The sequence below is a fragment of the Bos grunniens genome, chromosome 22, assembly GCF_055505025.1.
Source record: "Bos grunniens cultivar Pamir isolate PY7600 chromosome 22, Bosgru_T2T1.0, whole genome shotgun sequence".
Lineage (NCBI taxonomy): Eukaryota > Metazoa > Chordata > Mammalia > Artiodactyla > Bovidae > Bos > Bos grunniens.
Window position 1 is genome coordinate 59601425 of NC_141186.1, and position 26525 is coordinate 59627949.

General features: G+C 55.8%; 1 protein-coding gene across 3 annotated transcripts in view; it reads right to left on the bottom strand.

Moving 5' to 3' along the window:
- Positions 1-2205: 2205 nt before the first annotated feature.
- RAB7A (RAB7A, member RAS oncogene family) overlaps positions 2206-26525 on the bottom strand; it is a 47972-nt gene continuing 23652 nt past the window's right edge. For 2 of the 3 annotated variants that reach the window (XM_086368813.1, XM_086368812.1), the window contains exons 2-6: positions 13397-13457; positions 11181-11307; positions 6794-7012; positions 5443-5571; positions 2206-3500 (exon numbers count right to left, since the gene is read on the bottom strand). In XM_086368813.1, coding sequence (XP_086224939.1) covers positions 3405-3500; positions 5443-5571; positions 6794-7012; positions 11181-11307; positions 13397-13449 — 624 coding nt within the window. In that variant the 5' untranslated portion in view covers positions 13450-13457 and the 3' untranslated portion in view covers positions 2206-3404. Of the gene's footprint in view, positions 3501-5442; positions 5572-6793; positions 7013-11180; positions 11308-13396; positions 13458-14747; positions 14970-26525 lie in introns of those variants that run through there. The other variant, XM_086368814.1, reaches the window with a different exon arrangement.

Sequence of the window (26525 nt, forward strand, 5' to 3'; positions counted from 1 at the left end):
ATGAAACTGAGATGTGAGTCAAGGTCAGTTCAAAGTCAAATTTGACTTAAAATCGGCCGGCTGTGCTTGGGTTCAGGGCCACGAAGTTACATTTGAGCTCATTCCGGAGTACGGCTGGCCTGGGCAGGAGCGTGCAGAGCGAGCCGTACTAAAAGCACGGTCTACCGTCAAACATTATCTGAGTAAAGGGACTTTCTCTATGGTTCTTCAAACTTATTTTCCAAAGATAACTTTAATAACTTCATTGAAGAGACTTTTGATCCAATACATTTAGTTGTTATTTACAGTAAGTTGGTAAGTTTATAGAGTCGTGCCGGCACCGTGGTCCACGCTAACGTCTTCACTCTCGACAACTCCACTGAGCCTGTCTGAAGCCAGGCCCCCGCCCCACCCCACTCAGCCCCAGGTCGCCGCAGGTCTGACTTCGGTTTAAATGTTTCTGTTCTGAACACTGCACGTGAAATCCCACGGCGTGTTAACACTCTGCGTCGTCCTCCTCTGCTGAGGTTGAGGTCCATCTGCGTTGTTCGTCACTTTGTTTCTGTAAGTCCAGTGCACGGACTTCCCACACTTGTGTATCCGTTTGCTAGTGGAGTTGCTTCCATCAGTTCAGTTCAGTTGCTCCGCTGTGTCCAACTCTGCTTCCGTATTTCATCTGGTATGAACAGTGCTGCTAAGAGCACCGATGGGGTTTGAGCGAGTATGATTTTATTTCTCTGAGCTTCACAGGAGTGACGTTGTTGGGTCATATGCTAAGCTTATGTTTAGCTTCTTAAGAAACTGGCAGATGTTTCCAGTGGGGACTGTACTATTTTCATCCCCACCAGCACTGTGGGGAGCTTCCGTTTTCTTGAAGTCCTCGTAAGGCCTGGTATTTTTTTTTTGTATTATAGTGACTCTGGTCCACGTGTACTGAACTTCTCTCGTGTGTTTATCATCTACCGGGCTACATCGGGCCTGAGCTGTGGCGTGCGGGCTCAGCAGTCGCAGCGCATGGGGTTGCTTCCCTGGATGCACGTAGGCTCTCAGCTCCCAGAAGGGGCACTGAGCCCGAGTACCTGATACTGGATGGCAGACTCCTCAACCAGGAAGTCCAGTCCCTCCATCGTGGTTTCAATTGGCATTTTCCTAGTGACTAACAATTTGGAGAACATTTTCTTCTAATTCTTAGAAGACAGTTTGAATGTCTTCTTTGATAAAATGTTTAATTCTAGTCTTTTTCCCCATTTTGTTTTATTATTGAGTCATAGTAAGTTATTACTTTTCATATTGTAGATGCAAAGTCTCCATAAGATACATGATTTGCAAATAGTTCCTCCTACTTTTGGCTTACCTTTTCATTCTGTCTAAAGGTGACTTTTACATGCATGGTTATAGCACTATTAAATATCTATTTAAAAAACAAGGTGGGTCACTGTAAGGATAATTACTGGTTTCAGGAGGTGGTTGAGGTCAGAGGTTCAAGTCCATTTCCCCGACTTGTTCACGGTCAGGACCAGAGGGCTACAGCCTGGTTTGTGAGGTAAGCACCCCTCGGGGTCCACTCACCACCACCCGGCACCAGGGGAGGCCGCTGGGCCCCCAACACCCAGCCCAGGAGGCGGGGCCAGAGCACAGAGAGCCATGTGCCCGACGGGTGCTGTCGTGGTCATGAGCATCCAGGGGGTGAGCCCAGAGCGGCCAGAGGAAGCAACCCGCCGAGGACCTGAGACGTGGGGTGCGTAGAGCCCCAGGCGCGGTCCTGCCATCCTCCACCCTCCCACCGACCGACACGTGGCCGTTTCGTAACACTGATCCTCACGGCATCTGCCATCCCAGCGTGGCTCATCTGTGCTGGAACGCGGGCCCTGCTGCCGAACCCTCCTGTCCTGTCAAGAGTCAGAAACCCAGAACCACACAAGGGCCGCGTGTCAGCAACCACGTGGGCTAAACCACCACAAACCCAAAAGCCGCTCACGCTTGCTGCTCACAGCCCCGCCTCTGCAGGGACAGCGCTCTCCAGCCGGGGTCCCCGGCCCCCCCCCGCCACTCTGATCAGAAACACAGACGGCACACACCAGGGGCCGGTGCTGAGGGGCTGGACGGAGGAGGCCTGCGGACTGTGCCGGCGGCTGCCGCTCGAGAGAAAGCGCCGTGAGGGCGACCAGCTGCATGGCTGCCCGAGCCCCAGGCCTGGAGGAAAAGATGGGGCGAAGACAGACGGTCTTTGTTCTCGGTACATTTTATTGGCATCACGTTCGTCTCTTACAGAAGAACCTGGCCCACACCCTGGGACGCAGGCCCTTGGAGGGGAGCTCTGTGAAGCAGGCTACAGTGCAGGGGGTGGGGGGTGGCCCCGCCAGGAAGCGGGGGCTCGGGGGCTCCACTGGGGAGTCGGGGGGCAGGGGAAGGTGTGCTCACGGAGGACGCCACACCCCAAGAGGAGCGCCTTCTAGAACAAAGGTACCGTCGCTAGGACAGGTCTGGGAGGCCTCCTCTCCCTCTTGGATGTGGATGCGAATCTAACAGGGGAGTTTTAAAGTGTGGAGCAGGAAAGAAAAAAAGGGAAAATGAGAGTTTTAATTTGTGAAACAGCTGTTTCTCCATTGCACACAGCAAAGTATTATGCAAATGGCCTCTTGGAAAATTTAGGTGCAGAGGGAGCTGGACAGTCTCCCCTGGAGAGGTGCAAAGCGTTTGGCTCTGAAGTCTTGATAAAAGGCGTAATGATTCTCGTGTCTACTGTACAGAATACTGCCTCCTGCTGCGCTTCTCACCTCGAGATGCTGAACACGCTGCGGTCCAGACCAGGTTCAGCCCTCGGTCTCTACGCCTGCATCACAGGACTTACACACGTAACCCAAGAATTTCTTACACTGATTTATACATTTTAATTGGTTGCATATATTAACATGTACTATAAGATTCTTTTCTACGAAGCATTACATAATAAATGGATACTGTAAAAAGATCTGATTAGTTAAAAGTAACAAGCATTAACAGGTACATACAAAACTCAGCCTGATCAGACTGGGTGTGAGCCTGTGATGGAGCGCAGGGCACCAGCCTTCCCACATGGTGGCCTTCACAGGAGGGGGTGGGTAAAAAGACCACAAGACGGTTAAAAAAATCAGAACTAATTAGACACAGATTAACTGTAAACAGTTCTCTCTCCAGTGGACAAAAGGAAAAGCTTCCAGCGCAGACTCCACCCCAGGCGGGTGAGCGCAGCCGGCAGTGCTGCTGCCGTGGAGCCCGCGGGGCGGGCGCTGGGCCTGTGGGGCGTGTGCGGGGGTCGGCGGTGTGCTGGGCTCTCCGGGCAGCTGGGCGAGAGATGACTGTCTGTGTGGAGGAGGGGCTCGTGGAAGAAGGCCTGTACGTGTGTTCTCGGTCGCGAAGGACTGTGCGCTCTGCTCTCTGCCTCTTCAGCAACTGCAGCCCTCGGCCGAGGGCTTGGTGCGGTCGTTCTTGTCCAGTTTGATGGGCTCGGGGAACTCGTTGTACAGCTCCACCTCCGTTTCCTGGGCAGGGAGAGAGGTGGTGACTGCGGGCCGGGGGCGGGCCCCGCAGCGGAGGGGCCAGGCGGGCAACGAGGGACGCTGCAGGGCAGGGGCAGGAGGGATAGGCTGATGCCCTCCGCCCGCATGTGCCCGCTCTGGGACCTTCTGCCAGCGCCTGACGAAGGCAGGGTCTGGGGCCCCGGCCCTCACACACCCCACGAGCTCGCCCCGCGCGTCTCTCTTGGATCCAGGTCTGTCTGCCATCTCTTCCAGGCCTTCAGGAGAGCTTGCCCCCAAGGCTGCACACGCCGGGCCCGCCCAGGACAACTCCCTCACTGTGGGGCCCACAGGACAGGGACTGGGGTCACTTCACGGGGACTGGGGCTGAATTAACGTGTTTCCAGCAAGGGGCAGCTTCCTACTTCCTAGGGAAAAAATTCACCTGTCCCTTAGACATGAAGCACCCGCGGGTCGAGGTCCTCTGGGGAAACCACTCTGTTCACAGGTGCTGTACAAGCGACCGCACCCAGGACTACCTGTATTTTAAGGAGGTCCTCTCCATGAGAAGTGAGCATGTGTGCGTGTGGCCTGGTCTGCTCACTGGTCAGCGCCATCAGGACCTTCCCGGCCCGGAGGCGAGCCGGCTCCAGCAGTGGCAGCCTGTCCCGCCCGCTGCTCCCAGCCCTGACCAGCGCTCATCTGCTTTCTGTCTTAACAAAGGCCTCAGCAGAGATCGGACTTGCTGGCCCCTCGACTGCAGACTGTGGCCCCGAAACCGACAGGAAATAAAAGTGTGTCCGTGAGCCATGCGGTCTGTGGAGTCTGTCAGGGGCCCGGTGCTGGCTGACACAGCTGTCGTGCGGTTCAGTTAGAACCTCAGGAAGGTTTATTTTTTGCGGGGTGGGTGGTGGGGAGAGGACGAGGGAGGAAAAGGTTGCACCTGGAGTGAAAGTCTTAGTTTAAATGGATAACGAACCAAACACAGCCGAGGAGGAGGACACCACCAGCGAGGGCAGAGGCTGCGCAGGGAGCATGCGGACTGCAGGCAGGCCGACGCGGGGAGGGCCCGATGCGGGCAGCGTGCGCCCCACAGAGGGAAAGGCACACCCACCGGCAGGTTCCTCACTGTGGCCAGATGGGCTGAGAAAAAGGCCCGCCACACACAGCTCACCCCCCACCTCTGTGCACGGCTGAGGCCCGGGCAAGGGCCCCTCTGCAGAGTGTGGGCACTGTGCCGGGGTCGCCACCGTGGTGCCGGGACCGAGGGTCACCACTGTCCCCAGGGACAGCCGGGGGCCACCTTACCAGTCGGACAGTCTTACTCCCACGACTCCAGCTCTAGGGGCAAGAGTGTTCAGGGAGGAAAGCACTGCCCTGCCGCTGTGGGGTCAGAAGAGCCTTCACCTGGCACATGCCAACAAGATGCCACTGCTATTTGGGGGGAGGGGGAACATTTGAATAAACACAGAGAAAACGCAGGAAAACCTTACCTAAGGAAGATGATTCCTAGAGCCTTTTGGGTTAACCTTTATGAGGATCGTTTAGGATAATTCCAAAAGTTGGTACACCTCACTGAATCTTCACAAACGCCCTGGAAGCAGGCAATCTCACTGTACAGCTCAGATAGGATTTAAAAACTAGACCAGATCCCAAGACGGGCAGCAGAGCTGGGCTTCAAACTCAAATGTACCCTCAAACGGGAGGAGCGTGCCGAGCAGGGCAGCCCCACACGAGGCGGCCTCAGTGGCCCTGTGGAGCTGACCTAAGGACAGCGGGACAGGGCTGCTCTCAAAGGCCCGCCACCGCCTCTGGCTGCACATACAGCCTGCGGGGAGAGGTGCAGGCCGAGGCAGCCAGGCCGGGGCTCCGGACCCGGAGGTGCTGATGGCTGCACAGAGAGCCCACGGGGAGAGGTGCAGGCCGAGGGTCCGAAACCGGAGGCGCCGATGCTGCAGACACCAACCTGCTTGAGCGCGTTCCGGGCAATCGTCTGGAAGGCCTGCTCCACGTTGATGGCCTCCTTGGCGCTGGTCTCGAAGTAGGGAATGTTGTTTTTGCTGTAGCACCAGGCCTGTGCCCGCTTGGTGGCCACCTGAAGGGAGAGGCAGGGCGCAGGTGCCAGGAAGAGCAGGAATCCCACCGGAAGAACCCCGGGCTGGCCACCACCCACCAGCCCCGCGCCAGCTAAGCACAGTACAGCTGGGCTTTCCCCTCAGCCCGCAACCCTGAGCTGCACTTGGAAGCAGCTTGTGAAGGGAGGCGGCGGCCAGCCCGGGAGGAAGTGCCTGCCGCTCCTGGGGCCGCAGGGTCCCCCGGCCCAGGACAGGCCTGGGAGCTTGGTCTCCAGGTCTACAGCCCCTCCTGTGACTGCTCAGCGCACCTGCCTGGGCCCCTGGCCTGATACACCCAGGCCCCAGAGCCCCCAACCCAGCCACGTCCTGTTTCCTCACTCCCCACCCAAGCCTGTTTTCAGGAACGAGACAAGAACCAATTCACTTAGGAATCGAGTGACTGGTCAAAAATAAGCTCAGCTAAACTTAAGAATAACTTTGTCTACACTCCCCAGAGAGATGCTACTGGAAAGGAAGCCAGAGCAGTTTTACTCAAAGCCCAAAGCACCTCCTGACCCGTGGGATCTGGGGGGGCCCCGCAGCTTAAGGATGACAGCTGAGGGCAACTGAACCCTCCTCCCGGGTCAGAGGCAGAGGCGCCCACAAGCCCGAGTCATGGCCGTGCGGGCGGTGTGGGGATCTCAAGGGGCCTCCTGGGCCCCAGTCCCCAAGGGCAGCCGGCCTGGAGATGGTGCCCCTGTGCACCCCCAGAGCCACGAGGCGCTCAGCACAGACCCTCCATGTGCACAGGGCACCTCAGAGCAGGAGGCCCAGGCGAGAGAGCAGGGCGCTGGGCAGGCCCTCTGGGGCCCCGCGGCCCTGACCTCCGCCCAGGGGTGTCCTCAGCTCAGCAGTGCGTGAGCCAGACCAAGGGTAAGTCTGCCCCACAGCCTGGAGACTAAGGTCCCACAGGGCCTAGAGGTCAATCCCGGACCGGAGCCAGGAGGGCTGGCAGGGGGCCGCTCCACAGGGCGCTCCGACCCCACACCCTCCCCGCTCTGCTCCTGGGGAGCCAGGCGCCACCCCAGGGCGACCAGGTGCCCCCCCGTTAATTGTACCCTTCCCCGGCAGGAATCACACGCAGACAGAAAGATGGGGTGAACCTCGGGGCACGCGGTTCTTTACCAGTTAAACCTGAACACTGGCGCCACCCCCTTTAAAAGGCAGCCCCCCACCAAGGACCCCGCCATGGCCAGCACGCACCTGTCTGTTTTCGAGGTCAATCTTGTTTCCCAGCACGACAAAGGGGAAGTTCTCGGGGTCCCGGGGACTGGCCTGGATGAGAAACTCGTCTCTCCAGCTGTCAAGGGTCTTGAACGTGTTGGGGGCGGTGACGTCGAACACCAGGACGCAGCAGTCGGCGCCTCTGTAGAAGGCCACGCCCAGGGACTGGAACCGCTCCTGCCCCGCCGTGTCCCAAATCTGCCCAAGACACACCGTCACTCCTGGGGGCGCAGCCCTGGACGGGGCGCTGCGGACGGCAGGGCTACCCCGAGACTAGCACCGCAGGACTTGGGGAGTGTGTGGAGCACGCTGACCGACAGCACCTGGGTGCATGTGCCCGAAGCCCAGGGACCCAAGCCTGGGTCCTGATCCAGGTGCAGGTCACACAGGGAGGTACGTAAGGAAAAGCTACACCGAAAACCTAGGCGTTCCGCACTCGGGGAGCTCCCCGCAGGGAGCGTCCGCTCAGGGCACGTTTACTTTATTTGGCCACACCGTGAGGCCGGCAGGATTGTAGTTCCCCAGCCAGGGACTGAACCAGGGCCTCAGCAGTGAAAGCACAAGCCCTGACTACTAGGCCAGCACGGGACCCCCGAGTCGTACGTTTCTTTACATCTACGTATTTTACTGTATGTAACATTCACCTTAAAACACCCTTCTTTTTATCATATCTCAAGAGACAAAGAAAAGCACTGTGTGAGGAGGGGAAGGGGAGGGAGAGAGCAATGAAGGCAAAGGCGGGGAGGACTCGGCACGGAGGGCAGGTGCTGACCGAGGGCACAGCGGCACCCGGCTCTCAGAGCTTCTGACCACGCGCTGCCCCGCCGGGATGCAGGCCGGGATGCAGGCCGCACCTCCTGGATGCCCCAGACCCCAGCAGGGCCCGGGTGGCCGGGAGGGACGACCAGTGTCCCCAGGACAGGCCCCAGTGCCGGGGCAGAAGGCACGCAGTTACCTCCAGCTGACAGCAGTCGCCACCTGCTGGACCCTCTGTCTGTCTGTCTGCAGGAAGCACTTAGCTTCAGGACGGCATGAGACTGAACATCCTCACAGCCCAAGTAAAAACTACGTCCACAGCGCCGGCCAGGACTCAAGGGCTGGGCTTTAGGTCAACACGGAGTGTGGGCTGAGCCACCCGTCTCATCTAACGAACCAGCCTCTGCAGGAGGCGGCCCAGCCTCCGTGCAGCCGGCCTGGCCTCCTGAGACCCGTTGCACTGGCCAACACGCCAACCTGCCGGCACCACACGGACGGCCGGGTCAGGGAGGACGGCCTCCTGCACAAAACCGGACCAGTGTCTGCCTGGAGAGAGCGAGCCCACACGAGGACAGCCCAGCGGCACAGGGCGCGTTAGGGGACTCCCGTTTCTGTCACACCAGCAAGCTGCAATAGCGTTGCGGACCTTCCCCCCTGCCTAGAGTGCAGCTCTGAGGCTTTCTGCACCGAGTCGAGGGAGGCGCACCCTCCTCCTCACAGCCGGGCACCTCAAGGGCAGAGCAGCCTGCCCAGAGAACAAGCGGCAGCCGCCGGACCCACTGCAGCCTCGAGCAGCCTCACCGCTGCACTTCCTAGTCATTCTTGTTCCTCTCGCTGCTTTCAAGTTTATCTCGAATGGATTTTTCTTTCAATGTGGTTTTTCCAGTCTTTTCCTTGGAACGTGGGCTCCCCTGAATCCGTGGATTTGTACCACATCTACCATGAAAACTTCCTAGCAAATACTCATCTTTGACCTTCTCGCTCTTCAGAGACGATGAAAAATCTGCGCTGCTCACCGAGTCCTGTTTCTGCCTTTTCTCCCTTCCCGTCACTCTCCTACCTTTCGGCCCTCATCTGCTGTATCCCATCTGCTAAACACTCTCTAATTTCTAATTCTGGGTTACCGTGCTTCATTTTCAGCAACCCTACTGACCCATGCCACCTGCTTAGCTTCTCTGCAGATAGACAAGATGGCTTGATTTCTTTCAATACAAAAACCACTCTGAACCGCCAGGGAGGTTTCCACTGGTCTCCGCTGTGTTGCCCTTTGTGAATCCTCTCTCTTTTTTTGGCATGCTGCTGAAGACGCATAAAAATAGGGGAGGATTCCTTAAGACCTGGAATGAGGATGCCTTTGTCCGGAGATGGTGTTTTCATTTACTTCCAGTCTTTTAAGCTGGCTGCAGAAGCCTGAGCACCAGCCTTCTGTTTCAACCCGAGGACCACATTTTCTTTCGCGCTGTTTCCAGACTGCTCAGTGCCCTGGGTTCTCAGCGGGTGCACTGATTTCAGAAACTCTTAAGATCTGAGCTGTGGGGCTTCATCAGACTGGCGCCGAGCCGGGAGGGGCTGGGCCTCCCTTCTGCAAGCCCTCGTGGCTATTAGAACCACCGCTGTCTGTCTGCTCCTGCTCTGGGACGCGGGGGTCTCCAGGCAGCATCTGAGCCCAGGACCTGAACGCAGCCCTCGGCCACAAGGCCAAGAGCTCACCTGTCCACCTGCTGTTCCTGCACCCATCTCCTCTCCCCAAGTGCTCTGAGGATTCTGCTTTCTGGCATTCCAGTTTTCTTTGAGGTGATCTGCTCAGCTCAATCCTAAAGCTCACTGTTCCCTTACTGAGTTTAACCTGAGCTTGGCCTGTGCAGTCTGTCTCCGTTTTCTTGGCTGCCCACATCCCATCTCTCAGGGGCCCTCTTCCTCACAGTCTCCATCCCTCGTCCAGAAGCCTCCGGTCTCTGAGCACTTTCTGTGGCACACTACTTCCTCAAGGGCTCATCTTCTGACCGGAAGTTGTGCATCTTCCAACAGGGTGGTCTTATCTTTGTCCTCACCAGGAGTGGCAGAGGTTTATGTCAGATCCTGCAGACAAAGCTCTCCGTGCCCTGCGGACCAGAGACGTGCACAGCGAGACGGGGTGTCCCCCACTAGGAGCAGGGCAGCAGAGCCCCAACCTGCACCCCACAGGCCAGGTGTAGCCCTTCCGGGGGCTGAGGCCTGGGGTCCCGTTTCCACAACCTCCAAGGCCCCAGGAGCCCTGTGTGTCTGTGTCCAATGGGGTCTCAGTTTCGGAGCCCACCCTGTGTAGGCCACTCTTGTCCTGAGGATGGGCAGAACGCCAGGCCCTGCTGTGAATCCACGCACCACCGCGGCAGGAGCCCAAGCTTGCCACCAGCTCCCGCTGTCTGCACCGCTGTCCAGAAGTCCTTTCCCTCGAGCGTGGCTTCCTCAGGCCTCAGTCGCACGCACACGGGGGCCTCGCCGACTACAACGCCGCGTCTGTCTCAGGTGTGCCGCCCTGGGTTTGTATGTTCATGTCACACGAGCTCCACCACAACATCCAGCGCTTACAATTCTGCCACCTGGAGAGCACCCACCCCCTACCGCCTGTTTACCGCACAACCGGAGGTCTGCACCTTGGAACCTGCCCACTCCCGCATGCCGCTGCGTGTCTGACGCAGTGGGCGGGAGCCACGTCGGCCCCACCTGGAGGAGCGCGTGCCCCGGGAGCACGGGACACGCTCCCACCACAGCCTGTACCGTCCAGACGTCTCAGGGAGCGGGGTGTTGGCCAGGACCACACGGCGTGGTCTCCCCTGGGCAGCACTCAGGGCAGAGAACAGGCTCAAGTGCTGTGGCGGCAGCGGCTCCCACACACCACAGCTGGGCCCACAGCTGGGGCTTCCGGATGCCCGAGGCTGGGGCGGAAGGGCCTGGCGGGCAGAGCCCCGAGTGAGCACACGAGGCTGGCGGGAGCTTAGCTCCTTCCCAGGGATCAGGCCCACGCCCTACAGTGGACGCGTGGTCAGAACCACTGGACCGCCAGGGAAGCCCCAGAACGTGAAGCCTCTTAAGGAGCCACGTGAAGGAATCGTGTTTATCCCAGGTGTTGAAAGGGAAGCCCCTGAAATCAGATTAAGGTGCTACGTGAAGAAGCCAGACCGGCTGAACAGAAACACAACTCAAAGGGCCATGGAAAGCGCAGATCAGAAGCCAGGAAGGCCACTGTGACGGCCGTCGTAAGGACCCGGGCGAGAGGCAAGGGTTTTTCCGCCTAAAGCACAGGCAAGGGTGCTGAGAGAGGCACAACTTACACATTTTGGAGACACAAGTCAGGAACCTGTAAGCTGCCAATTTTATAGCAAAAAACTAACCAAAACAACAAAACCCAGGGAGGCCGGTTAAATTCGAACTTTGGGGAAAAAAGGAAAATTGCTGGTGTGCCTCGCGGTGCTGAGGACGCCCTCGGTGTCCCATGCTGTATCTGGCAGGCCGCTGGAAGTGAGCTGCCCATGAACACAACCCTGAGATCTGAAAGGGAGGGCGGCGCCAAAACAGAGGCAGGCACTCAGACGGGACGACCGGGCTGGGCCGGCAGAGGGGAGGCGCTCACCTGCATGGTCACTAGTCTGTCATCCACCATCACCTCCTTCGTCAGGAAGTCGGCCCCGATTGTGGCTTTGTACTGGTTACTAAACTTCTTGTTCACGTACTGGTTCATGAGTGAGGTCTTCCCGACTCTGAAATTGGAGAAAAACCACAATAAGTCAGGCAGGTTGGCACTGCACACCAACTCCGACGTGTGCAGTCTGGAAGGACTGTCTGTCTCGCAGGAGAACAAGGCCTGCCCCTCCCAGTGGGGCGAGGCCTCCAGGTCACCCAGTGCCGATGCGCGCTCACCCGGGACGGACATGGGCTACTGGCGGGGTCAGGTCCAGAGAAGCGCTTCTAAGCTCTGGTGCAGCCGGCAGAGCCTCGTGTTTCCATTTCTCTCCTTAAAAGGAGGCCGGCCAACGCTCTCCTTCTAAAAGAAGCTCCAGCAGGAAGACCCCTCCACTTGTCCCCAAGTGTCTCTGCCGTCTTGGGTCTCTCCGTTTGGTGGTGGTTATTCAGTCCAAGAGAGTAGTGGCCAGAGGAAGCCACTGGCTCCCAGCAGACATTCACACAGCCAGCCAGTCTGCTGCCGTTGGCTTAGTTGCTAAGTCGTGTCCGACTCCTGTGACCCCATGGACTGTAGCCCGCCAGGCTCCTCTGTCCGTGGCATTTTCCAGGCAAGAATTACTAGAGTGGATAGCCATTTCCTTCTTCAGAGGATCTTCCTGACCCAGGAACCCAACCCGGGTCTCCTGCATTGCAGGCAGATTCTTTACCGACTGAGCTATGGGGGAAGCCCAAACCAAGTTTAAAATCTGAAGCAGAAAAAGCACCAATATTCCGCCAAATCGGAGTCCACCAAAGCAGGCTCCCCAGAGGTGTGTTTCAGTAAGAGAACTCAGCAAGAGACTGGGGCGACTCTTCGGGTGACGAGGCAGCAGGACAGGCAGGTAACACCTTCCTTTCCACACAGGCGAACACTCGCTCCACCCGCAGAGGACCTGGGAGCACAGCCCAGGGCCGTGCTCCCCACCCGGGCAGCTGCGCCCGAAATCTCCAGCGGAACAGACAGGAAGTCTGTCTTCAGGCAAGTCTGCGTAACGGGCCGAAAAGCAGCACTTTCAATCCTGACAGTGGAGCAGAGGAACCGGAGCGCGCGAGCGCGGGAGGAGGTCCAGGGAGAGCGGAGACGGACGGAGCGTGTGTGTGGAGGCACGGATGCCAGCCAGCGCGGGTCCGCGGCTCGCGGCGGACGCTCACTTTTAAAGGCTTCTCAGGTGATTAAGGAAGCCAGCCAGGGTAGGAAAATCAGTGCCTTTTAAAAAAAACTTTGGCATAGAAGGCACACTTGCATTATTATATGATTTTTAAAAGCATGTCGCCTCCAGTCTAAGCTTTCAAGGGTCACTTCAGATGCCAAGTCCAAAAACCTCACCCGCACCCGCCTCGAGTCTTCCCAGCGATCACAGAACTAGTCAGTTACTTGGTCAGTGGAGACGCAGGCCCAGCCAGAGGCGGGTGCAGGCATGCCTCACTTTCAGGCGCTCTGCAGAAACTGCCTTCCGCTTGCGTTTTCTCTTTCTTGCAGACTGCACGTCTGTGGCAGCCCTGTGCCAAGCTAGTCAGGTGGTACCACTTTTCCAGTGACGTTTGCTCCCTTCATGTCTGTGTCACCTTTTGATAATTCTCGCAGTAGTTCTAACTCCCATCATTACTCTGTTATGATCTGTGATCAGTGATCTTTGATGTTACTACTGCAAAAACATGAAGACTCACTGAAGGGTCAGGGAATGGTTAGCATTTTCCGGCAGTAAATTACTTTTAAAGTGCAGTATGTACAATGCTCTTCAGACACACGGTTACTGCACACGTAAGTGGTGACAGCATAGTGCGAACACGACTCTCCTACGCCCCGGAAACCAGAAAGCTCACGCGGCTCGCTTCACCGCGACACTGACGCTGCGCAGGTGGTCTGTAAGCGCCTGCAGTGTCTCGGAGCTCTGCCTGTGCCACACAGCATGCCCCAAACCTCCAGCATGGGCATGGCACGCTGCCCACGGCAGCAAATCCACATGAAAACTCTCCTCCCTCCTCTCACCAGCTAGGAAAAAGGAACCGCGTCAAATTATCACTGAGTTCAAACAGCCACCATTTTCTCCAAACTGGGGACCAAGGGCCCCACGGAGACCAGCGAGAGCAGCACCAGGGTGTCCGCTCACGTGCGGGGACACTCACCCAGAGTCTCCCAGGATGATCACCTTCAGCAGCACTTTCTTCCTCGAGGTCATCCTTCAAGCTGGAAGGAAGGAGAAGGCACGTGAGCAGGACGGAACTGCCGAGGGGAGCCCCTCTCTTGGCACATGCACTGATGCGGCCTGGGAGCTCCGCGCCCCAGCCTTCCGGACGGCTCTCCGCTGCACCCGGGGCCTGGATGGAGCGCAGGCTCAGCACGGGACCCGGGCCAGGAGCACGCCAGGGAGCACCCGGAGGAGCCTGCAGGAGTGCGCGCCGCCGGGACGCTGGGGCGGCGTGGGTGAGCCTGAGTGCTGCTCACAGAGGCCTCCTCGCGGTGAGCCCTGCGTCCGCCGTGGAGCAGTCCGCCTCTCCCACCGCTGTCCACCCCTGCCGCCGCCCATCCGTCTCCGGAGCAGGGACCCTGCGTGCAGCTGGAGGCCGCGGACAACCTCACAGCTGGCCCTCGGCACCCGCGGTCCTGCCTCTGCGGCTCAACCACGTGGGCTGTGCAGTCTGCATTCTCTAAAAAACCCTCACGGGTGTCCCTGGTGGGCCAGGGGTTAAGAATCCACCGGCCAGTGGAGGGGGCACAGTTTCCATCCCTGGCCCAGGAAGATCCCACGTGCGGTGGAGCAACTGAGCCCTGAGCCACAACCCAGGAGCTGCGACCACTGCGCCCAGAGCTGAGCTCCGCCCTGGGGAAGAGCCTGTGCGGCGATGAAGCCCAGCACAGCCAGAAACCCTCCTGCACGTGGCCGCGCGGACTTGACATTTTAATGTGTGACATTCGTCTCTCTTTTCCTAACAATTTCTGTCCAGACCATTTTATTCTCTATCCCCAGTGCCCAGTACAGAGTTATCAAATACTGGCAGCAACAGCGTTTGACTCTGCAGCTCGAGACCATCTTTCCCCAGAAAGCCCTTCAGGAAGTCTTCCGGAGCCTGGACCAGACAGCATGGAAGAGGCCCCGCTGACGCTCAACCCCCTGCCTCAGCCTGACCCCGGATCACTTTCCTTATGGGCACAGGCCTTGTGGTCCTCAGGAGTTCCTCAGAGGCCTTCAGGGGGAGAGCGGTGGCAGGAGGGCAGCGGTTCTGATCCTGGACCGGTGTCGGGGCCGCACGTGAGGACCGCGAGGAGCACCCCTCGGCGCTGACCCCCTGGGAGGGCTGAGGCTGCTGCCGCCTCCAGAGGCAGCAGCGTCCTCAGAAAGGACCCCATGCCTTCTGGGGACCCCGAGCCCTGGCCCCTCCTCAGGAGACACCGGAAAGGCCGGATGGAGACGACCAGGAACCAGCAGGGGCGGCGTCCACCTCCCACCGTCAGTGGAGCAGGGACCTCGGGGCTTACACGGGACCGAGCGGGAGGGTGTGGTGTCCTTCCAGTCTGGGAAGACAAGATGCTCCAGATGGGGCCTGAGCAAAGCTGCCTTTGGTCTCTGCTTCACCTGCCTGGCTTCCTGAAGGCTGAGGCTAACGGCACTGCCTGCCACAGGGCCGTGACTCAAGAAGGGGATTCCTGGCCCCACACTCCCCAGCGCTGTGACCTCGGACGCGCCGGCCAACCCCTCTGCTGGGAGAAGGAGAAACAGCTCTTAGGTCGGAGGAAGGGTGTCAGGCGTGGATGAGAAAAACGCACAGGACAGTGATGAGAGCCCAGGCAGCGCTCAGTGAATGCCGGCCTGCTGATTCCAACCTGCACCGAGTGCAGAGCCGAGTACACAGCGGAGTCCAGAAGGCAGCGAGCACGGCAGGAACTCAGAGCCGGCCACTGCGCACCCCGTTTCCAGACGCTGGCTGCCAGCTGCGCTCCACGAAAGGAAACGGCAAGGGCTAGAACGGTCAGCGCCTGCAGGGCAGGGTTAGAGGGAGGGCCCCGTGCCCCTGAAAGCAAGGCTCTCCGCAGCTCTGCTCAGTGTGGGGATGGGAGGCAAACTGGAGGTGGTGAGCAGGCCCCACAGCCGAGCCCGGGGCAGGCTGTCTCAACCCCCCAGTTCCTTCTACACAGCACCCACCCATGCTAGTCAGGAGTGGGACTAGACGAGTCACGCCAGGCCTGCTTCCTGTAGCGTTTTCTCCATCACATCCAGGCTGGCGTTGGCTTTTCCTACCTGCAGTGAGAGGTTCAGCCCCAGCATCTCCAAACACCCATGAGACCGCCAGCCCCACCGGCCTCCCGAGGGACTGCCTTGACCAAAGTTGAAGCGTCTCACCAGGAGGTCTGAGGCTGAATAGGGGCCGAGATCAGAGTGTGATGGCTGGGACACGCTTCAGATGCAAAGGGCAGGTTAAGGAAAGGACTGAAAAGATGACTTTGCAAAGAAATACATCGATTCTCAGAGTTCAGTAAGTTTCACTTCGCATCAAGCGCTCTTTCCTAACATCAGAAAGACAACATAAGAAGCACGCCCCACCCTCGCTGCCCCCAAGACAGCTCGCGTTCCCTCCTCTCGGTTCTGCTCACAGGTGGCAGGCGGCCCCGAGTGCCTTTCCTCCCTGCACACCCCATCACAGGCCTGGGGACCCACCTGAGGCGCGTCCGGGAGGCCCCTCCAAGCTCGTGTGGCCCTGCACACAGGCCGGAACTGTCTCTCCCATAGTACTGGTCAGCCACTGTCTCAGTGTCTGGTATTTCTCTGACTGCACTAAGCATTTAAACAGTCGTTCCTACCTTCTGTTTGACATACCAAAACTCTAGGGAAAACAGTGCCCTAGACAATACCTCTGAGCTTCCACCCATGGGGTCCTTTTCTGGGACACCGCAATGCCCGCTGGGTGGAGGTCTTGTAGGCGCTCAGGCTCCTGAGACCCTTGCCAGCCACACGGAGCTGAGGACCAATGGCCAGTTCACACAGCAGGCAGCCCAGGCACAGGGAAGCGGCCTGGCCTCAACACCTCGACTCTGAGAGCCCTCATTCCTGGGGGCTCCCCACAAGAGACACGTCCAGCACAGGAGCCACTGTGCTCCATGAAGCCCAAGGCTGGGGGCCCATCGGGTACGCCCAGCCCCTCCCCACCCATCAGATGCCATCACGAAGCCAGACACATGACCACAAGCAAGCTTCCCACAACAGAGGCGCTCATGTGCCTTCAACAGGGTTCCCAGGCAAAGGGGTAGGAAGTCAATGAAAGGTCAAATTCTTACTCAGGGGAAAGGTTTCTGTCCATCTTAACCCAAGATGTTTAAGAATGGGATTACTGAGATTAAGAATGGGATTAACTGTTTAAGAATGGGATTACTGAGTCAAAAGTATAAAAGCACTTTTATGACTTTTGCCAATTCACTTTCCTGAAGGAGTTTCCAAATGTAACTGCAGCCACTGTTGCAAAAGTTAACAGAAATAGGATCTAAATGAGAAAAATTTTACTGAGACAAAGAAAATCAGAATAAATGAAGAGATATCTCCTACAGGAAGCCTTACTGTAAAGATAAAAGTTCTTCCCTATTTAAATAACTGCAAGGATTTGGGGGGATGTGATGAAGTCATTCTGTCTGTCTTAGTAAAAAATGAACAAGAATCCCTCCCAATCTTTTCAAAAGAGTAGTGACAGTGAGCTGGCCTAACCATCTTGGAAAGTATGCCATCAACACAGAGTATTAACAGGACGGGCTGGAACTCCAGCAACAGAACTCAGCAGTGCAGGCTGACCCCACTCGGCGGCGAGAGCCAGGCTAACACCCCTACAGCTCGTCTTCCCAAACAGACTCCCCAGCAGAGCAGAGGCGCAAACGCAAGGGACACACAGATCAGAAGGCCTCTCCTGGAGGGCGGCTCACAAATGACTTTCTTTTCTTCATATTCACTTACTGTCATCTTTCCAGGGGCAAACGACCCTCAAACTCAAAAGGCCATTTCCATTTTGGAGGAAAACGTTCACTGTTGACCTTCCGGTCAGTTCTGCTTCCAAGAGCATTCCTGTCCTGCAGGACATGCGCCCCTGCGCGCACCAGTCAACAGGCAAGAGGGATCATGGCCAGGGCCAGCCCAGAGGGTGCCACCGGCTTCACACTGGCAACCGCTAAGAGCTACGCTTTTGTACATCATGTTCTCTGGGATCGGAGCGCGGGACGCTTGTTTCTAGAAAACAGCAAGGAAAAAGCAAAACCAAAGCAACCCTGGACTCTGCCCCAAGGAGCAGCGCCTCCAGAACCCTCACTGGCAGCACCTGCTTTCTCTCACCCTCTCCCAGCACCGTCTCCACGGACTTCTGTAGACACAAACTGCTCTGAAAAACCCTACAGAGTTAAAGTGTCCCCAGGGCCTGGGACCGGGCGCGGAGAGGACACCCACCAGCCCAGGAGTCTCTCCCAGAGCCTTTCTAGAAGAAGGGATACTCGCAGCACATCCCCTTCCTTCTGTCCTCAAACCCAGCATGGTCAGTGCACATCACTGTTCCACGTGCTGCATGGACTCCTTCCCCCAGGGACACTGTTTCTCAGGTGGGAAATCAAAAGCTAGACTCCCCCCCACACACAAACCTGGAGTCACTGCTCTCCTCGCCTTTGAAGCTGAGCAGCCAACTGGCCATAAAAGCAGAGCCACAAGCAGGCAGGACCATCAGGAAAACAGAGTGACCCAGCCCAGACTGTGGGCAGGGCCAGTGAGGACAGCAAGGGGCTGCCAGAGAAGGTGGGCGGGGCCCGGGGACACGGGGCGGGGCGGGGGCGGGGAGGAGCAGGAAGCCGGGCCACCTCCACCTCTGCCGCCAGCCCGAGGGCGGCCCCTCAACCAAGGAACTGCCCCCGTGCCGGCCACGCGGGGGCGCAGCCTGCGCTGAGTCCTCGGGGTTTATGCAACTTGAAACCCGGGGTCCACTGATCATACAGCCTGTGTGCTCCAAGCAAGCCTTCCGCTGTGATGGTGTCAGCCAACAGGCTGCTGCTCTGATGTCCCATTTACTGAACCCCAGGGGAAACGCAGCAGGCAAGAGCTCCCAGAAGGCTTCAAGAGGACACTGGGAGGCCCGAGAAGACGCAGGAGACACACGAGCGAGAGCAGCACACTGCCGAGCTGCGTGGGCACTTCAAGGGCAGTGACCTCAGCTGCGGAGTGAGACAAACTCTGCTCCAGGAGATGACGAGCCTGGACTGGAAGGAGAAAACGGCACCAGGATGTCCCAGGCAGGACAACCCGCTGACCCGCCAACACTGCCCCCAACACGCCCCGTCCCCCCCAGTGCTCCTTCAAAGGTGTGCCTGCCACTCCACACTGCCCCCCAGGTGCCCTACGCACATGAGGACGGGGGACAATCCCGGAGACGGACCTGAGAGTGCAGGTCCAGGGGCGGCCCCGAGCACCGCCTCCTAGGCTTGGCCCGCAGTGACGTGCCAAGCTCCCCATACAAGCACAAGGTCAGCACTCTCTGAGATGAGGACTTCTAAACCCCCGCCCACTGCTCACCAGGAAAGGCCTGGCTGGCATTCTCACCAGGGCACATTCTCTGGAGCCGCCACAGCATCAACTTACATCATGAGGGAGCTAACGTTGGTGGGGCAGGGCCTCTCTGGCGTGTGGGGCGGGGCCTCTAGCTGCAGTGCACAGACTCTCTAGCAGTGGGGTAGGCTCAGTTTTTGCACCACGTGGGATCTCAGTTGCCCGACCAGAAACTGAATCTGCACCCCCTGCCCTGAAAGGCGGATTCTTAGCCACTGGGGAAGTCCCTATGAGGGCTTTTCTAACAGTGTGAAACACGTACCTAGTCAACCAGTCGGAGAAGGCAATGGCATCCCACTCCAGTTATCTTGCCTGGAAACTCCCATGGATAGAGGAGCCTGGTGGGCTGCAGTCCATGGGGTCTCTAGGAGTCGGACACGACTGAGCGACTTCACTTTCACTTTTTACTTTCATGCATTGGAGAAGGAAATGGCAACTCACTTCAGTGTTCTTGCCTGGAGAATCCCAGGGACGGGGGAGCCTGGTGGGCTGCTGTCTATGGGGTCGCACAGAGTCGGACACGACTGACGTGACTTAGCAGCAGCAGCAGCAGTCAACCAGCATTTCTAGTATTATCACTTCACCTTCCAAATCTCATCACCCCAGCCTCGCACACTAGCGCGCTGGCTCTGCTACACTAGCACATTAACTCACACAAGTGTGTCTGAGGTCCTAGTCAAACATCTAAGACAAACCACAGCTTCATTTACGTGTATCCTAAAGTCACTGTACAAACCGGGACTGCGTCAACACCAGCAAACGCTGCGGTGGAGGTGTGTCGCCGACAGAAGACGCACGCTCGGTGCCAGGGAAGGAAAAGCGCAGCTGGCGCGTGGGCACTCGCTGACTACCCACTCGGGTTTTCGCCCCCGCGTCTACTGTTCTGCGGTAACAGTTTAGGCCCATGAGAGCGAGCAGTATGGCTCCCCGCTCTCGAGATCCTAACCCAGGCTGATCAGACGACCTCAGACTAAGGCACCCTACGTCCTGACATCCTCCTCCATGCCTCATACTTAACTACATCCACTCACAAGTCCCTGTCTCTTTCAGGAACACTGGTCACTAACTGCGACCTAGGGTAGCAAGCACACCCACTTTGGCTCAGACACTTTTTCCTCAAGGACTCTTGCAGGAACCATAGTGACTGAGGTGTGCCACAAGGCTAGACTGACTCCTCAACAACTCCTTCCCGACCATTTCTGAGTCAAGATGCCAAAATTAAAAAAAAAAAAATCCAGTCAGCTAAGTGACAGTCTGTCTCCACACCTGGCAATTTTTAAGGCTCCACATCACCCAGAGCACAGAATGCAGAATATCACACGTGTGGTCAGGTTAGATGCTGACAAGTTAACACCACTGGCCATGGGTCTATGACCCGGAGTTCAGACACGGAGGCCCAGGTCACGCGGTACACCACCACCACCAGGACAGCAGTCAGAGAGGCAGGGCACGTTCCACCAGCGAAGAGGAAGGGTGGGAACCGGGGAAGACAGACCCTGTCAGCACCCACGGGGGCACCGAGCCAGCAGAGCGCGCCCCTAGGCCGGCAGCACCCTCCCTGAGCCGAGGCCAGGCCCTGTCAGGGCTCCGTCTCCTTCGGCCCACAGGCCCCAGCAGGACTCGCCCTGCCGGCAGCACCCCCTCCTCAGTGGAGGGCTCTCGGTGGCGCCTGGGACCCTGGAAGGACCCAAGGGCCCCTCCGTTCTGAAGCTGCTCCAGCTCAGGACTGGCTTGTCTCTCCCACACCATGAACTTCAGTTCCCCGTGCCCACTGTCACACCACCACGATCCCGCCACCGCTTCAGGGAGCAAGATCACAGGACTATATGCCTGCGGGTACACGGCATTTACCGCTTTGGCGTGAAGTGGGGCGCTACCCCCAGGGAAAAACAGGTTAGAGCAGCAACTCTCGCCCAACGTTTGGGGTCACAGGCTCCGAACCTCGAGCACTGCCTGCTTCCAAGTCAGATATCAGGAATACAGGAGTCCCAGGAGCCCCACGCTTGGTCCCAGGGCCACTGTCCTCAGAACAGACCCCTGGAGCAAAGACCACATTTCATATCAAGTCATCGAAGTACGTTAAACCAAATACGTAACCACTGGGGCTTTAATTCACAAAGCCTCCTCAACAAAACATTTTTAAACAAGTGTTCAAAAATTTCAGTATTAAACGAAAAAGTAGCCCAATTTAGCATTATGAACTCATATTCTGTAAGGAGACTTACAGCTAAAAGGGCGTGGGATGCCTCCTGTGGTGAACGGTGCACAACTCGGAGCCCAGATTCCAGAGCACCCTGGGGCTCTCGCTCCAGGCCTTCACTGTCCCTGAGCAGCTGAACGTGTAGAAACAATGGCAGAACAAATGGATTCTATCAGGACAAGCTTCTCAGTGGAAAAGCCCGTTTTGTGACCGGCTGCAGGTTCCTTACAACACAGTTGACCTCCATGTATATCCGCTCTTTGTTCATTTCACAAATGACAGTCATGATATTATCTTTTCTTGAAAATCGTCTTTAACAATGCCCATCACCTAGGGACTTCCCTTGGTCCAGTGGATAAGACTCCAAGCTTCCACTGCAAGGGGCACAGGTTCAATCCCTGGTCAGAGAACTAAGATTTCCCACAAGCCACACGATCAAAAACAAACAACAAAAAAACCCCAATATCCACCCCAAACAAGGCTACTCTGATGCCTGTCTCTGAAGAGTAATTCTGTTAAAGTACTAACTGCGGTCGTTCTTCGGTTGCTAAGCCATATCTCACTCTCTGCGAGCCTATGGACTGTAGCACGCCACGTCTCCCTGCTCTTCACCATCTCCCGAAGTTCGCTCAGACTCATGTCCATGGAGTTGGTGATGCCATCCATCCATCTCATCCTCTGTCCTCCCCTTCTCCTCCCGCCTCCAATCTTTCCCAGCATCAGGGTCTTTTCCAATGAGTTGGCTCTTTGCATCAGGTGGACAAAGTACTGGAGCTTCAGCTTCAGCATCAGTCCTTCTAATGAATATTCAGGGATGATTTCCTTTGGGATTGACTGGTTTGATCTCCTTGCTGTCCAAGGGACTCTCAAGAGTCTTCTCCAGCACCAAAATTCAAACGCATCAGTTCTTCAGCACTCAGCCTTCTTTATGGTCCAACTCTCACATCCATACATGACTACTGGAAAAACCATAGCTTTAACTATATGGACCTTTGTTGGCAAAGTGAGGTCTCTACTTTTTAATACGCTATCCAGATTTGTCATATCTTTCCTTCCAAGGAATAAGCATCTTTTATTTCCTGATTGTAATCACCGTGTGCAGTGATATTAAGAGCCCCAAAAAAGAAAATTTGTCACTGTTTCCACTTTCTTGCCTTCTATTTGCCATGAAGTGATGGGACTCGATGCCATGGTCTTAGTATTTTCAATGCTGAGTTTCCCACCAGGCTTTTGCTGTCATCAAGAGGCTCTTTAGTTCCTCTTCACTTTCTGCTACTCACACGGTTATCTGCGTATCTGAGGTTGATATTGCTCCTGGTAGTGTTGATTCACCATGTGAAATACCCAGCCTGGCATTTCAATCACGTGATCACTCTGTAAGGGTGACAATACACAGCCTTGACATATCTCTTTTTCAACTTGGAACCAGACCATTGTTTCATGTCCGGTTCTAACAGTTGCTTCTTGACCCACATAGAGGAGTCTCAGGAAACAGGTAAGGTGGTCTGGTATTCCCATCTCTTTAAGAATTTTTCCCAGTTTGTTGTAATCGGCACAGAGGCTTTACTGTAGGCTTTCTCTATGAGCCAACGAATATTTGCAATTTGGTCTCTGGTTCCTCTGCCTTTCCTAAATCCTGCTTGTACATCTGGAAGTTCCTGGTTCACCTACTGCTGAAGCCTAGCTTAAAGGATTTTGAGCACTACCTTGCTAGCGTGTGAAACGAGTGCAACTGTACAACAGTCTGAACATTCTTCAGCACTGTCATCTTTGGGATTGGAATGAAAACAGACACTTTCCAGTTCCATGCCCACTGCTGAGTTTTCCTAATTTGTAACACTTTTATATTGAGTGCAACACTTTAACAGCATCATCTTTAAGGATTTTAAACAGTTCAGCTGGAGTTTCATTATCTCCACTGACTTTGTTGGTAGTGATGCTTACTAAGGCCTACTTGACTTTACGCTCCAGGATGTCTGGCTCTAGGTGAGTGACCACACCGTTGCAGTTATCCCAGTCACGAGGTTTTTTGTAGAGCTGCTTCTGTGTATCTTGCCGCCTCTTCTTTATCTCTTCTACTTCCGTCAGGTGCACACCGTCTCTGTCCTTTACCGCGCTTAGTCTTCCATGGAAAGTCCCCTTGATAGCTACAATCTTCCTGAAGAGGGATCTAGCCTTTCCTAGTCTGTTGCCGTCCTCTACTTCTCTACACTGTTCAGTGAAGAAGGCGCTCCTTGCTATTCTCTGGAACTTTGCACTCAGTTAAGTATGTACCAGTTAGGACTCTCCAGAGAGACAGAACCATGGATCCAAGGATGAAGGAACAGAAGCTAATTCTCCTGCTGGCACTGTGTAAGAGCCTATGTTTTTGCCAGTTAAAGTGAGATTTCAAATGTGTTGTTAAAAATAAACTTGACATACATGAGATTCACGTTTCTGTAAGGATGTATAAGATCATGGAATGCACACGTGAAATGTAGCATTTAGACTAGTGAGGAGGTTCTCACAAGATTATGGAGGCTGAGATGCCCCGCAATCGGCAGTCTGAAGGCCTGGGAACCAGGCAAGCTGGGTGTCAGATCTCAGCTGAGCGGGGGTGGCGGGGGCGCGGGGGCTGGGCTGGGAAAACCTCCCACCGGGAGAATTCTACCCCCGGCGAGCCTCCCGGGCCTTGACGAGAGCAGCGTGCCCTGCTCAGCCCTCATGCCCAGCTGTGCGCCTCTGGAAGCAAGCATTAGCTACCCCTGGGGCCCTGCCGGCCAGTGACACACAGAATCACCAACACACCAGGCAGATGTGAAAGCCCCACAGAGCTCAGGGCTCGGGCACGTGTTCAGCTCCTCTGACTGAGGAAGTTCGAAGCGTCCAAACACTCTGCCTCCATTACAAAGGCTACTATCTGAAGGTTATTACTGAAGTTTACTTTACAGGGCTTCAAAAGCAGTGTGTGCGAGATCTGGCAAAACACAGATCCACCTGCCTCACAAGATCACTGACGGCCAGCTTGCTTCAGGTAACATTTAGGAAAATCACTGCTAAACACTAACTCAGGGTGGAAACGTGCCAGTAGCCCACTAGAAAGGAGAAGAACCGAACGTCCCATCACCAGGTCAGGTGTGGGTGCTTCTCCACAGATCCACACAGCGCTGCCAGGCACACGCCCCTGCAGACCACGGTCCTTCTCCTCAGTCAGGACAGCTGCTCAAGAGCAGAGCTCGCAGCTTCCCCAGCCGGCGCTGTGACCACCAGGGATGGAAACACGAAATCACATCTCGAGGTCAGAGACCTGCCAGCTGAGATGCCGTCTGGCTCTTATTTGTGAGAAAGACCGTGTCTGAAGCGAGGACACTCATCTTAGTGTGCGCATCTGTAAGAGCCTCACCCGTGGAGCAGCCATCATGACTGTTTCCAGGACCTTTCCGCCAGGGCCAGCAGGAACCCTGTGCGGACTATGTACGCAGCAGCCCCTCCTCGCCTGCCCCCGGCCCTGGCTTCTGCTTGGAATCGGCCTCCTCCAAACAGCGCTCGTGCACGGGCTCCTGCAGTACCCGTCCTTTCCTATCTGGCTTATCTCACTCGGCATGTTTTCAAGGCCTGTCCACCTTGCAGCCCACACTGGAACTTCATTCCTTTACGTGGTGAATAGTACACCCCTGTATCTAGATACTGTCTTTCGCTTATCTATTTCACCAACGGACGGGCACACAGGGTCTTTCTACCCGCTGACTGCTGTGAATAATTCTGCCATAAACCATAATGTATGAGTATCTGCTGGAGATCCTGATTTCAAATCTGGTGGGTAGATGCACCTAAGTGCCAGGACATACGGTAATTTTCTGTAATCTGTGCACTGCTCTCCATACAACTCCAGCATTTTACATTCCTACTAGCAATATTTGAGGGTCCCAATTTCTGTAATTCTCACCAACAGTTTTTTTTTTTTTTAAATAAAGAGCCAGGCTTCCGTTGTGGCTCAGTGGTAAAAAATCCACCTGCCAATGCAAGAGACACAGGTTTGATCCCTGGTCCAGGAAGATCCCACGTGCTTTGGAGCAACTAGGCCCACGCGCCACACCTCCTGAGCCTGCGCTTTAGAGCATGCAAACCGCAACTACCGCAGCTCGAGCGCCCTAGAGCCCGGGCTCTGCAACAGGAGAAGCACTGCGGTAAGCCCACACGGGCAACCAGAGAGGACCCCGCTCGCCAGAGCTGGAGGAGCCCTTGTTCGCCACAACTAGAGACGGCCTGAGCAGCAAAGAAGACCCAGCACGGCCATAAATAAATAAGTCATGAAGTTACTTCGGGCAGGGGAAAACAAGAGCCACCACAGCCCACGTGAAGCGCATGTCACCGTCCTGAGTGCCCGACAGCTAGTTGTTTGTGTTTATTGTTTGTGTCGATTGCGTTGTTTGTTTGTGTCGATTGCGTTTATTGTTTGTGTCGATCAGCCGTTTCCACGTCTTTTTCGGAGAAATGTCTACTCTGATCCTGAACCATCTAAAATCAAATTGCTTGTTTGCTGTTGAGCTGTTCAAACTGTAAATATGTATTCTGAATGTTAGGCTTATCAGATGTACAATTTGTAAGTATCTTCCCCATTCTGTAGGTTGTCTTTTTACTCCCCTAACACTGTGCTTGGAAACACAAAAGATCTAATTTTGATGAAGCCGAGTTTATGTGTTTCCTCTGCTGCTGCAGGTGCCCTTGGTATCTCAGCCACATCACCAAGTCCAGCACCAGGGATCTCGCCCTGTTTACTTCTCAGAGTCTCGCAGCTCTAAGTCTTTTTTTTTTTGCAGCGCTGAGCAGCATGTGGGATCTTGGTTCCCTGACCGGGGATCAAGTCTCCCGCAGTGGAAGCGTAGAGTCTTAAACCACTGGGCCACCAAGGAAGTCCCTCACTTCTTTACTTTTACCTCTTAAGATTGAGATCTTTGGGACTGAAATACAAGACACGACACCATAAAACTCCCAGGAGAAAATGCAGACAAAACATTCTCTGACTAAGTCCTTGCGATGCTTTCTTACCTTAGGTCAGTCTCCCACAGCAATAGAAATAAAAACTGAAATAAACAAATGGCAACTATTCAAACTCACAAGCTTTTGCACAGAAAAGGAAAACATAAACAAAGGGAAAAATCTACAGAATGGGAGAAAATATTTGCAAACGATATGACTGACAAGGGTCTAACTTCCAAAATATACGAACAGCTCACACAACTCAGTAACAGCAACAAAACACGACAAACGACCACAGAGCAACCAAGCGCACGCACCGTAACCAGAGTGCGCGCCTCGCAATGAAAAGGCCCGGCATGACGAAGTGAACACCCCCAGGCCACAAATAAGATCTGACACAGCCGAATAAACTTAAAAAAAAAAAAATGGGTAAAAGACCTAAACAGACATTTCTCCAAAGAAATACAGGTAGCCAACAGGCACATAAAAATATGCTCAATATCCCTAATGTTTCAAGAAATGCAATTCAAAACTA